The 13,859-nt window shown below is 47.3% G+C and overlaps 1 protein-coding gene across 3 annotated transcripts in view; it reads left to right on the forward strand.

The window, feature by feature from the left end:
- Nucleotides 1-13,859, forward strand: part of COL15A1 (collagen type XV alpha 1 chain) — a 301,360-nt gene that overhangs the window by 2,955 nt on the left and 284,546 nt on the right. For 2 of the 3 annotated variants that reach the window (XM_053259434.1, XM_053259437.1), the window contains exons 1-2: nucleotides 2,676-2,970; nucleotides 3,073-3,155. In XM_053259434.1, the coding sequence (XP_053115409.1) occupies nucleotides 2,960-2,970; nucleotides 3,073-3,155 (94 nt within the window). In that variant the 5' untranslated portion in view covers nucleotides 2,676-2,959. Of the gene's footprint in view, nucleotides 1-2,675; nucleotides 2,971-3,072; nucleotides 3,156-13,859 lie in introns of those variants that run through there. The other variant, XM_053259431.1, reaches the window with a different exon arrangement.

The following is a 13,859-nucleotide window of genomic DNA, read 5'->3' on the forward strand; positions in this document are numbered from 1 at the left end:
CCTCCTCTGGGTGAGGCGGCGGCTTCCCCTCCCTCCCACCCCACTCTCTTGCCCTCCCTCCCCCTTTCTACCCCTCTCTCTCACCCTCCCCTCCCTCTCAGCCTTCTGTCCCAGTCCATCCTGCCCTCACCCCTGCCCCACTCCCTCTTGCCCTCCCCCCTCCCCCCTGCCCCACTCCCTCTTGCCCTTCCCTTCCCCCCTTCCCCCCTCCCTCTTGCCCTCCCCCCTCCCCCTGCTCCACTCCCTCTTGCCCCTCCCCTCCCCCTCCCTCTTGCCCCTCCCCTCCCCCTGCCCCACTCCCTCTTGCCCCTCCCCTCCCCCTGCCCCACTCCCTCTTGCCCCTCCCCTCCCCCCTGCCCCACTCCCTCTTACCCTCCCCCTCCCCCCTGCCCCACTCCCTCTTGCCCTCCCTCCTCCCCCCTGCCCCACTCCCTCTTGCCCTCCCCCCTCCCCCCTCCCCCTCCCTCCTGCCCTTCCTCCTCCCTCCTGCCCCACTCCCTCTTGCCCTTCCCCCTCTCTCCTGCCCCACTCCCTCTTGCCCTTCCCCCTCCCCCTCCATTTTGAAAGTTCTACTTATCAGGCCGCCGCCACTCCTCCTCCCGTGCAGCGAACAGGAAAGTCCCGCTGCCCGGTTCCCTCCCACCCCAGTCTCCCATGGGCTCCTCCTGGCCTCAGTGGCCGGTCCCGGCATTGCCTGGCCAAGAGCTAAATAGCCCTGGCGTGTTTGCAAGGATGCGACCCGTCACCCACGTCACGTGTGATTTGGCCCTCGCTTCCCAGGCACGTGTTCAAGGTCGGCTGTTTCACTCCTCGGGCGGTCTACACACCACCACCCTGCTCAGTCTTCACATCGATTACACCCTGCTGCTTCCTTCACACGTTCCACATCCCGTCGGTTCCCAAGGCGCTTCTTTCCTCCCAATGTCGCAGCGGCAGTGGGCTGTTGGCGCGGATGAGTCCAAGTGGCGCCCAGTCCTCGGCTTCACCGCGGATCACAGTAGCTGGCGGCCCATGTTCTGGGGGAGGGAGAGCTCTTCCCTCCTCCTTCTTCGGAGCAAGGTGTATAGCACCTTCCCGGCCAGCCCCGCTCTGCAGCCTCCTCATTGCACAGCACAGTGAGGCGGTGGCTCTTCACACGCTCCGAGGCTGCCGGAGTGAGAGCGACTTGCCAGGACAAAACCACGCCGACAACGGACGCCGCTTCGGAGGACGGTTGGGCTTTGTGGGGCAGGGAGTGGGCGTCAGGCAGAGAGGTATTTCCTCGCCTCCTCTGGGCGAGGCCGCGGCTCCGCTGCCGCCTTGCCCGCACCGCATCCTCTGGCCGAGGCCACCTCGCCCAGCTTCCCCTGCCGCCTCCTCCCCCCGTCCGCCATCGGCAGTGGCTGCTTCTCCTCGGCTCACCGCTTCTCCTCCAACCGCCAAACATGGCCACCGGTGCCTGCGTCCGTGTCTCCCTCGGCGTGTTCTGCGCATGCGCCCAGCCGCGCATGCCCAGAACACCCGTCAGAGACACGGACGCAGACACCAACCATTTTATTATATAGGATAAGGCCCTTAATGGCTTAGGCCCAGGGTATTTAAGAGAGCACCTTCTCTGTCGTGAACCCTGTCGCCTATTAAGATCATCTGGAGAGAGATCTGACTACAGGTGCTGCAAACTTGTTTGGTGGCTACTTGGGACTGGGCCTTTTTTGTGGTTGCCCCAGGGCTTTGGAACGTGCTCCCTGCTGAAATAGGAGCATCTCTTTCTCTGTTTGCTTTTAGGAGGACCCTGAAGACGCATCTGTTTTCCCAAGCCTTCAACTGAGATTGTATTTTAAAATTTTAATGTGTTTTTAACGTGTTTTTATCTATAACTTTTATCTTTTTATGAATTTTAAATGGGTTATATTGTATGTTTTAATTCTGTAAACCGCCTAGAGATTTTTATACTAGGTGGTATATAAATTCAATAAATAAACAAATGGAAGCCCGCATTTACTGGGAATGCCCTTTACTTGTAAAGTGGAACTCTCACCAGATTCCCCTTTACAAGTATACTCCCTGAGCCAGGGGTCAGTCCGGTTCAAACTCGGACTGGCACTCCCCTTTGGGGGGGGGGGGCAGTTCAAACGTGGACTGCCCAAACCAGGCAAGCCCAGCTCACACATCCCTACTTCTATTCATTGTGTTCAGTTTGGCTCTCCCAAACTAAGTGGAGTATATCAGCAGTGCAAGTTGATGAGGATAATTGTCAGAGGTCTTGATTTAATTTAAAAACAACAACATAGAAATTGATTTTCTACCAATTTGCAGCTTAAAGTAACGTGGATAAATGATACATAGACCCATGAATTAAAACATCATAACAGGGAAGGGTATTCTGTGGGAAGCTCTCCTGCACCAGCCCTATTGGAGGGAATGATTGGCTCTTAGGCAGACTTGTTATTGCTTTGGGGCCTAATCTTGTAAAAGGTTCTGCTGTGTCCACCCTACTAAGGCAGGAGCTAGCACAATTCAACAGAAAAGCAGTATGATTTAAACAAATGAAAGATGAAGAAGAAATATTTATTTCTCTAGAATGATTATAACCAGGAAGTCAATATAGCTGTCAGTGGCCAAGAGCGTGCAGTAGTGTATAACTGTCATTTGGCAGAAAGTTTGAGGACAGAGAGGAGGAGGAGCATCAGGTCCTGGTCTTAGTAGTGAACTGGAGGATGAGGTTGAAGAGCTGGGAGACGGTGGGCTCTGTAAGGAAAACTTAGAAGGAGTCGGATTTCAGTACTAGAGCCTGGCTTGTAGGCTTGCCATGACTCACTGAGAGCCAGCCTGAGTGAGAGCTGCCTTTGTTCCACTTGGGCTGAGTGCTGGTGGGGGAGAAAGCAGCAGCAGCAGCAGCAGCAGCCTCTGCCTTTTCCTTCCTCTACCTTTCCATGCAAGCAGCTGCACCCGTCTCTCCCTGAAGACCGGCTTTTACAAAATGCCACCTAGGTAAGAATCCCTCCCTCCTTTTCTCCCTTGTATGCCTGCTCTGAACCTTTTTGTCTCACTTCTCTTTTCCTTCCTTTTTTGCTCTTTCCCAATTCTCCCCAGCCGTTCCCGGTGGCCCTGGGATTTGCTTCTGCTACTTTTGGGTTCATTGCTCCCTGCTGTTCTACCCACTCAGGTCATAGAAGGTAAGCGCCTTCTTTTTTCACTTTTGAGGAGGGGGACAAGGGAGGAGAGGTTTATTCTGCAGTCTAGTCCCCCCTCCTCTTGGTATGAACAGGAATTGTGCATTGGGGTGATAAGTCCTTTGGCCGGACAACTTGTAAAGGATTGCAAAGACTTCTGAAAGATTCAGCTGTCATTCATCCTAGTGCTTAAGGATTACAGTTGAACGGGTGGCTGAATGGAAGGAGTTGTAACATCCCTCACCCCCCACCCGCCCCCTCAACCCACCGTGATGCTAGAAAGGCAAGAAGGATAGCTCTACACTATCTGGAGTATACAGAACACTCCAAGTGTATGTTCAAAGGTGTTCAAGACTTTGGTGTAAGACTCTGGGGGGAAAGTTTGGCTGGCTGCTGGGGACCACAGACAGGGTGGTATGCTGTGGAGTTCTTAATATTTGTTGAGTTTTATTTATATGTGTGTGTATACTTACCTCAAGCTCTGAGGATGGGGCAGGCTGTCATCCCAGAAAATTACAGGTGGACAAATTGAGGTCTTCCCATGTGAAGCTATCAAATACGATGATAGGTTGTCTGGGTTTTATTTTGCAGTGTACAAAGTACATTATATTATCTGTCTGTCTCCCAGCCCCTCTCTAAGGCGTTCAGGGAAGCATATATGGGGTGGCGGCTATCCAGAGGTGTAACCCGAATTGGGCAGTTGTGTTCCAAGAACATGAGCCTCTCTGGGTCACTCTGAGAAGAGAGGGCTGCTGAGGGCCTCTCAGTGGCTGCTTGCTATTCACCCCCTGCCCACTCACTGCCCCCTCCTCCCTCTTGCTGCTGCTCTGGCCACCCACTGTTGCCACCTCCCACTGCTTGCCAGCTGGTTCGCATGGTGTTATGTGACTGAATGGCCCCCTTCCTCTCTCCCGTGAATGAGAGAGGAAAGAGCCACCCAGCTTCTTATTGGCATGTAGGCTGGCTGGGAAATGGAGGGCATGCAAAAGCAAAAATGAGGGGAAATGGGCATTTTTTGAACACAGGCCCCCTCTGACCTTGCTATGCTACTGGAGCTATCCCTTTTTGTTTTTACAAGACTTTGTTACTTCTGTGGGTTAGGCAGAGAAAATAAATGACAGGCTCAGCGTTACAGAGTGAAAGTTTCCTGACTGAGCATGGACTTGAACCCGGGTCTCCCCAATTCAAATGGAATGCTCTACTCACTACGCCTGAGATGGACTCTTTACAGTCTTCTCATTCATCTTTACAATATGACTTGAAGTTGGGTCACAAACATTCCCATTTCTCAGACAGGAAACATAGAGATGTAGTGGCTTTTACAAGGCTACCTGCAGACTCCATGACTGAGTAGAGGTTTAAAGCCATTCAAGATATTATTCACTGACTCCCTAATTGAAGTAATAAAGATTGGACTTGCAACTGTGGCCCAGCTGGGGGCTATGACCCTCTCAGGGAGACACAGCTACCTCTTTCCTCATTTGCTTCCTTTGATCCAAGTCTTGATCCGCTCTGGCTTTCATGATGCAGAGCAGGAGAAATCATACTGAAGCCAAATCATTCAGAGGCCAAATGAGAGCCATCCACTGTGCTAATCTCTTTTACCTGGCTGAGAATTCAGCTTAGCATGCTCTGTCACTTGCCCCCAAAGCTGTCTCAGTTATGTGACCAACGGAAATCCCTACCTTGGGCAGCAAATTTGGGGTGCAGCATGGGGTAAGCAAATCTTGACACATTTTGTTCACATTGCGCCCAGGGGCGTAGCAAGGTTGGAGTGGGCCCAGAGACAAGATTTTAAAATGGTGCCCCCCGTCACTGAAGCGCGCTGAATAGTGGTAACAAAAAGAGATGAAGATATATGAATGTGTGTGTGTGTGCCACAATAGAACATCATCCTACATTATTTTTTTAAAAGGTTTTCCAAATTGTGGACGATGCAAGTCATTTAATGGTCCTAGAGAAAGACATGCTGTTCTGGTAGCTCCAGGTCTTAACACTCACATCAATTTTGGAGGATGAATAAAATTGAAGGAAGCCCGGGTGGGTATGCGGCTGGGGGAATCAGTCATGTGACTTGCCTCTGGGGGCCCCCCAAGGCAGTGGGCCCCTAGACAACTGTCTCCCCTTGCCCTATGATAGTTACGCCCCTGATTGCGCCATCTCTGGGCCTGAACTCACCAGCTCCAGCCTCTTGCAATGGCGGCAGGGATGGGATGGGAGAAGCATTTCCAAAATGGCGCCAGGTATTTGTTTTTCACTTAAGTTTCCTAAAACTAGAGTGTACCATTTTGGAAAATTTACTGGCATGTGGTTGATATGGAGTATGTGTAAGTAAACAAAAATATGGCGGTGTTTCGGCATTTATTCACGTTATTAACATATCGGTGGCATGTACCAACTTACTTGTTATATCTTTATTTTTTAACCTATTTCCCCAGGTAGCAGAGGACCATAAACTTATAAGAATGGAATGATTCCATTGAATCATGTACCCCACCCCTTTCCTGATTTAGGATATCCTGTATTTAAATCATTTCTGACAGATCCCTATCACGAACACCAGTGAAAACAGGAAGATGACTTCAAAAAAAAATCTTTCTAGTCAACCTTTGTCATAGCTCTGCTGGTTAAAAACGTTTTATCATATTTAACTTCAGTCTGTCTTTCTGTAGCTTAAGCCCATTTGAACCTGCTTTATCCTCAGTGATTAGGTGACCAACGTTCCCTCTTTTATTTTTTAAAAACATTGTTAGTAGCATCAAAAATCTGTATACAAATTATTGTATTGCAGCAGTAAAAAAATTATATTGATACTATATAATAAACTTCAGTTGTGGGACAGCCGCCTGTGCCTGGGGGCCACCTGTAGCTCCCCCACCCCATTAGGTTGGGAATTAATGCACTCCTACTGTACCACCAGTATGCAGGCATGTGTATGTTTCAATGCCCATGCGCTACATGTTGGAATTATATTAGCACACTTTAATTGCCTTATTTATACTTGGAAGTTAGTGTGGTTAGAGTTGCAAAATGGTTAATTCACCTGCACACACACACACACACATCCTTTTGCAATGCATGCCTATAGAGTAGGTGGAAACTCTTTTGTGCTCACATCTGTGTGGTAGTTATTCTGTATGAACATGGGATATAAGTATGTTCTCTTACCCAGTCCTGATAAGTCTTGCAAATTGAAAGCCCGATCCTGCACATGTGCTCTCAAAAATAAACCCCACTGAATAAAATGGAATTCACTCCCAAGTAAATGTGCATACAGCGGTTGCACATTTATTAATGTATGATAAATACATTAGCTTAGTTTTACTGCTGCCAAAGGCAGAAGGGACCTAAGGTGCTATGAAAAAGTCCTTAAGAACAATAATCCAGCATTCTTGGGAGATTCTAATTAAAAAGTTTCCATTGCACTTTTGGGATGGCCTCTGCTGTAATAAAAAAACAAAACATTTCCTCTCTGCACTGGGGAAACTGATATGCTAGGAGCACATTTGCATTTCTAGTACTGGATTTGGCAGCTTTTGACAATTTGATGGTGTTGCCCTCTTTGCTTTTTTTACTGCATATCTTTCCCACAGTGAGTGTGAAGTGCATGCACTCCAGAAGCATAGTACATACAAGCTATGTGTACTCATTCCAACCCACCCCCATGCATTTCTTATTCTGCCCCAGAAAAGTGGGAATGAAGCAAAGGGGGGCAAGTGGGGATGCCCCATCCCTTCTGCCATTCCTGGTCTCCCATGCTCTGACTTAAAGCATAAATTTCTCTGGCACTCTTGCTTTCACACAGCAGCCTCCAAAAGAGGGGGCTGCCTCCAGCTAGGGTGGCCAACCAGGCAATACTGGTCCACCCACTGAAAAAACTGTGTTCTGTCAGGTAACCTGTGGCCTGAAGAGCCTGTAAACTCCAGATTATTCCAGGCGTCTCTCTTCTCTGGGTACCCCCAACTGTGGAAATCAAGAAGTGGCTACCTTTCCTATGATGGCACCCAAATTATAGAACTCCCTCCCTAGATACATGTTCCCTTGGTGCTTTCTTCTTCTTCTTCTTCTTCTTCTTCTTCTTCTTCTTCTTCTTCTTCTTCTTCTTCTTCTTCTTCTTCTTCTTCTTCTTCTTCTTCTTCTTCTTCTTTTACTATTGTTATATGCCCATTCTCCCCTTCTCTGAGGAGTGAGAAGTTCCAAAGGTGCCGTGGTGTTTTGGTTTTCTGGCTTCCTTTGGAGGAATGATCACTAGAGACTTATGGTGTCTTTGCAATATTTGGTTCACTTTCAAATATATAAGCTGAGCATTAGATGGAAAGAGCAGAACACTCCTACAAATCAGCAACAGGTCACATTGGTTTCCAGAGGACAGCCGTTTGCCTCAAGGTAGTTCAGCTCTATACTCAGCTTCTCCATTCCAGCCTATCCAAAACAATTAGGTCATTTTCACGACCAGGCGGGCGGTGGGGAAGGCTGCTTAAAGTTACCTTCCCCGCAGATGATCCCTGAGTCCCTGCTGGACACGCTGATCGTGTGCGCAGATGGTTACTGGTTGCCCCAGGCCGTGTGGAGATTTGGGGGTCGGGATGTGTTGCCCTGGCCCCCAGAAATCCCACAATGCACTGCACGAATGTGTGATGCATTGTGGAGATCCCCACAGCGATTGGGCGCCAGTCAGTGTTACAGTGTTGGCTAAAGAAGCTGGACTGTCTATGGTCAGGGAAATGGGGTTCAAGGAGCACTCCCTTAACCCCATTTAAGAGGCAGGTTTGCCACCGTGGAGCCCCCAGCAGCCAAGCCCGGGCTTAGCTGCCCTAGCTGTTGGGGTTTGTGATTATTTAGCAAAGCCCCAAGGAAGCTGCCACTCCAGTTGCAGAGTGCAGAGTTTAGTTGTTGCAGCTATTTAAGTAACACGCATGGAGATCACTGTAGAGCAGGGATTCTCAATGTTGGGTCCCCAGATGTTGTTGGACTTCAACTCCCATAATTCCCAACCAACAGCCACTGGGGCAGGGGATTATGGGATTTGAAGTCCAATAACATCTGGAGACCCAACATTGAGAACCCCTGCTGTAGAGTCTAAACTAAATTGATTTATTGGTGAAGTACGTGTGAGATATCCTATCTATCAGCTACATAATGAATAGCTAGGGAGAGAGAGAGATATTATTTATTTCTTTTATATTTATTTAAAATATTTATAACCTGCCCCTCCAGTGCACTACTGCTTGGGGCAGCTCACAACAATAAGATAGGCACAAGATACAATAAAAGTAATAAAATTAACTAAATTAAACAAAAAAAAGTGTCAGATTAAAAACCACAATCATTTTTAGGTTCAAATTACAAACGAAAATTATAAAAAGCTAAAGAACCTACCAGATATAACAAAAACAAACAAATAAATAAATATCATTTAAAAGGTACATTTTAAGATGTTTAAAAACACTGAGGGAGGGAGCATGGCGAAGGTCTTCAGGGAGGGTGTTCCAAAGCTGAGGGGCCACAACCGAAAAGGCCCTGTCTCTAGTCCCCGCCAACCATATCTCCGTTAGTGGCGGGGTCATGAGCAGGGCCTGAGATGATGAGTGGAGTTCCCGGGCAGATTCATATGCGCGAATGCAGTCCAACAGGTACCCTGACCCCAAGCCATGTAGGGCTTTCAAGGTCAATACCAGCACCTTGAATCTAGCTCGGAAGCGGACAGGTAGCCAATGAAGCTGACGCAGGATGGATATCATACCCATGAAACGACTTGCACCCACAAGCATCCCTGCGGCAGCATTCTGAACCAGCTGAAGCTTCTGAACAGTCTTCAAGGACAACCCCATGTAGAGCACATTGCAGTAGTTCAGTCTAGATGTTACCAATGTATGAGTGACTGAGGTCAGGTCCGACTTCTCCAAGAAGGACCGCAGCTGGCGTACCAGCTATAGTTGGTAAAAGGCGCTTCTGCACACCACCGCCACCTGCACCTCCAAGGACAGTGTTGGGTCCAGAAGCACCCCCAAGCTGTGGACTTTGTCTTTCAGAGGGAGTGTGACCCCTTCCAAGACCAGATTTACCTCATTACTCGGATGATCAGTTGTACCAACCCAGAGCACTTCCGCCTTATCTGGACTGAGTTCCAGCTTGTTTGCCCCCATCCAGTCCAGAACAGCCTCCAAGCCCCAGTTCAGATGTTTCCATCTTCTCTCTAGGAGGAAAGGAAGAAGACTGACTCACTACAGGAAGTACCTGAGGAGTCAGAGCAGGGTCATAGAGTAGAGGCAAGCAGGGACAGGTAAGGAGACCCTCACTAGCTACCTCTGCTCCCAATCTAGTGGCCATTGGGATAGTTGGTGCAAAAGGTCGATGCACTGGAACGCCATCTTCAACACTAGCCTGGTCTTGGGTGCTCATAAGAACAGCCCCAATCTGTAAGTGTCTCACAGCTAGCCTGCAAGTGCTTTTTTTTATGCTGAACAAACACCTGGCTGGCAGGAGTGCTACGCTCTCAATCAGCCCCTCCCTCCAGGGACTTTTATACACAGTAGGCTTTACCGCAAGTTTACTAGGAGGCTTTACTGTGAACTTGAAGTTGTCCCAAAAAACCGACATTCAAAATGGATTTTTTTTAACCCTGTATATAAATCCGGCTACACTCCAATGTGCAGTAAAAAACCCGAATTGTGTGTGAACTGCTCCCCGATAACTCACAGGGACTTCAGGGTAAATCTGGCTGGTATGTGAATGCACCCCCTCCATTCCAGAAGAGATGTGGGTTAAAGGGCTTTAAAAGCCCCCTGTGAAAAGCTTCCAGGTGGAAGTGAGTACTACTGGGCAATTTACAAGATTCTTGAGGGTTTCTACTTCAGGGCCATTTGTGTCCCATCCAGGAGCATCTTCTGTCCTCCTGGCCTACTAGCTCATTGTCTGCTTAAAAACAAAGTTTGCCAGCTATCATTCATAACCACAAACTCCAACTCCTTCTACTGTCTTTTAGGCACCTAGGGAAGTCTGCCCTGTTCTCTCAAGCTTTTAATGGCTATTTAACAATAAAGCTCTTCTTTTGGTCACTGTCTCGCTGTCTTTAGCTGCTGCTTAATATAGTGAGATTTTTTTATGGTTTATTGGATTTTGATGTATTTAATTGTAAGCAGCCTTGAGCATGTTGCAAAGGACAGGGTAAATATCCCTCAAATAACAGTCTAACCGATTCTCTCTTTGACTCTGCCCCGGATCCTCAAAATCCAGTCTTAGCTCTGCCCCTTCCCTGGTAGGTTCTGTTTTTTCCCCACCTGTCCTCTTATCACCTGCTGGCCCTGTCAAGGACATCATTATAAGAATGGAAATTTATATACCACTTTTCAACAAAAGTTCCCGAAGCGGTTTATGAATAACCGTTATGAATGAATAAAATGGCTCCCTGGCCCTAAAAGGTTCACAGTCTAAAAAGGAAACATAAGATAGACACCATCAACAGCCACTGGAGGGATGCCGTGTTGGGGATGGATAGGGCTAGTTGCTCTCCCCCTGCTAAATAAATTATGCTAGAAATAAAAAATGTACAATGCTAATACAAGCTGTATTTATATTTATGACTTAAACTATGTTCAATTCCATCATTCTTTTGTCTTTGGGTTTTGTTTTGTTTTTAATGTAAAGCAGCCTGGAGTGAGCAGAAAAGGATTGGGCAGAGAGAACCCTTTCTCCAGACCTTTTGCAGCTCCAAGTCAGGAATTTTCCAGACGGTGATTTATAGCAGCTTGACTGTGGTCACAGTTGCAGGGTGTGCAGATGCCAAATGGCCCTTCCCAGATTTTTTTTTCTTTTCAGATTAGCCCTTCCATGCATGAAATAACTATCTTTTAAAAACAGTACTTTTAAACTCTCCTGAAAACGGCAGTGTGGGATTGTGGGAGTATGAGTAGACAGTATTAAGCCCAAGTTGTGGCTTGGGGGCTGAAGTAGAAACTTCACCGATGGCATTTCCCACTTCCTCATCTAGGAGTTATTTGCACATGGCTTCATGCTGCGGGGTAAATGTTGAGCGAAGCCACTTTGAAGTACACTCGCTGCATTGAGGGAAGCAACCCCTCTCCTCTGCTCTCAGGATTGCTTTTGATGCAAGTTCACATCTCCTTCCTGTTTTCCTTCTAGCCAATGGTGGGGTGGGGGGAGAGGGAGAGAGTACTGAAGAGCTAGATTTGCATTTGTAAAGAGGGTATCCTTCTTTGCATTCTAATGATTCTATGTCAGTGCCTCTCCGTATTTACTCCGGCATTTTCAGAAAAAGTAGCTTAAAACCAGCATTTTTGAAACCCGGAAATACCTCAAGATAAGCTAGAATTCTCAAGACAAAGCCTGACTTGTGTGTGGAGTGCGTCCAAGGATCTCAAAGGGATCTCGGGGTAAGTTTGGCTGGTGTATGAACACACACACACTTTCCCGAAGGAGATTCGGGGTAGAAGCCCCATGTGTAAAGCCTTCTGGAGCTTTCCCTGACAGCAGACTTTACCGCGGGTTTACTGTGAGGCTTTACTGCAAGTTCGAATTTGCGCCCCCAAAAAACCTGCCGCAAAAAGTGGATTTTTTTACCCCGGACATAAATCGGGCTCCGCTCCAATGTGCAATGAAAAAATGTGCGAATACACATCCTCCATTCTGATGGAGAAGCAAGTTAAAAGCCTCATCTGGGAATGTTCCTGGGCACACCTTAGCACATCCCTTTTCTGTGGCATATTGTAGTGATCAGCCACTCCTCTCTCTAAAGAGTTAACAGGGAGTGAACTGTTAACTTGACTGACACTCTGGTGAACTCCAGGGCAGCCAATCAGTACTGATTCAGTACATCAGGTGGGTGAGAACTAGAGAGCGGTTGCAGGGAATTCTGGGAACACAAAAGGCTGTCTTTGTTGGAGAGAGGCACATGTGAAAAGGCTTAGTGAGGAGCAATGGAGCTTGCTCCCTCATGGTCAAGGCCAGCATGGAGATTTCTCTTATGGAATAACTCTGTAGAAGTATAACTTGAATAACTAACTCTGTAGAAGCTTGAATTCTCTTCTGGAGTTTGGTGAGCTCGAGGAAAAGGGAAGTTTAATCTAGGGAAAAGTTTTAGTCAGACTTTGCGTTAGAATTTCTGTTTCTTTGGTGTGTGTGTTTTGCATATTCCTGATTTATTATAGTTTATCCACAACATAATTGAAATAAGAAACACTAGCCTACGCCCTTCCTACCTAGGGTGTTGCAAAAGACTTTATAAAGATTTAAACATGCATTAAGACAATCTATTTTTGTAATCTCTCTAAGTATTCTTGACTGTATCTAAAAGTTAGAAAGCCTCAGACAGAAGCAGTCTGCAGAAACTGAATGAAACTGGCTTGGTGTTTTTTTTTAGTTCTTTTCTGTTTACAAGTCTCTCTGAGTTGCTTTTTAGCTCAAGAAAAGGGGTGGGGGCAAAGGGGGATTTTCTCTGGTGCAAGCACGCCCTCAGCTCAGATGTTCAGCAGCTATCAGTTTTCTCACCATGTGTAGGCTTGCACATGGAAGTTTTTTGTACTTATCCAATAACTAAACAGAATTTTCCCTGGGATTCCACCCCAAGCCTAGGAAGGTTCAAGCTCTGTCAATAAAACAAATGGTGGCAGCAGCTTTTTGAACCTACTGATAATACAGGATAGTTTTAGGAGAAGCCTAGCCAAGCAGCTCAGCAGGGATGATTCAGCATTTCTTTCCCTCATGTGAGCTTGCTCTGAGACAAAGGCTGTAATCTGCTACACATATACTTCGCTTAGAGTAGCCTAGGTACTTTGCTGAATTTCTGCGTTTGCCTATTTTTAATGACTTTTTAAAAAAGAACCCACTCTTTTACTTGCCCAGAAAAGCATCATGTGGCTTATAAAAGCTTGGTTTGGGGAGTTTTGATTGTGCTTCACCTCCCCGCCCCTTTGTTGGCCAACTTTGGACTCCCTGAATGGGTAGCCGGATGCTATGCAGTGGTTGGAAGCACTGCTAGAAGTGCATAAATACACCGAGAAATTGAAAAATTTAAAAAGAGAGCACTTTTTGTCATTTTTGCAGACCCACTATCCATAACATCTGTGGCTAGTGTGTTTTTTGGGGGGTGGGGAGGGAATGGGGATTGCTTTATCTTTGTTTCCTCGCTTTATTTTAATATACTGTAATGCAGTATTTGCACTAATGTTCTTCTGCACAAGCCAGCAAACCCACTTCAGTTGCTCAACGCTGCACTTTCTATAACCATAACATCTCTGTAGTGTTTTCTTGGGGTACAGGTGGAGGTTTAGCAGCTTTAGTGTTGGGTGTGATTTGGGACATTGGAAAGGGGCAGCATGTGTTGGGGGGCTGCACTTCTCTACGTGCTATTCTAGTAGCTGCAGTGTTGTTTTCTCTAAGGCATTAGGAGGGTGGCATGGCACCAATTCTGTGCCTGCCACTTCTGACCACCACCTGGTAGCCATTTTACACTTGTCTTTTCTGTCTTTACCTGGGTGCTCTCCAGACTTCAGGAGGAAGTGGTGTAAAATCCCACAGTTTTTACCCTAATGTTTTGAAGCCACCATTGGATTTAACACCACATTCTCCCTAAGAAAGAGCAAGAGAGAGGGAAGAGGAGGAGGGGGCAGGTGACTGACTGCTTTCCCTTGCCTCCTTTCCCTCAGTGAATTTGCACACGGCCAACTTGCTTAACACTCTCTTGCCTTG

The sequence above is a fragment of the Hemicordylus capensis genome, chromosome 6, assembly GCF_027244095.1.
Source record: "Hemicordylus capensis ecotype Gifberg chromosome 6, rHemCap1.1.pri, whole genome shotgun sequence".
In the NCBI taxonomy this organism is placed as follows: domain Eukaryota; kingdom Metazoa; phylum Chordata; class Lepidosauria; order Squamata; family Cordylidae; genus Hemicordylus; species Hemicordylus capensis.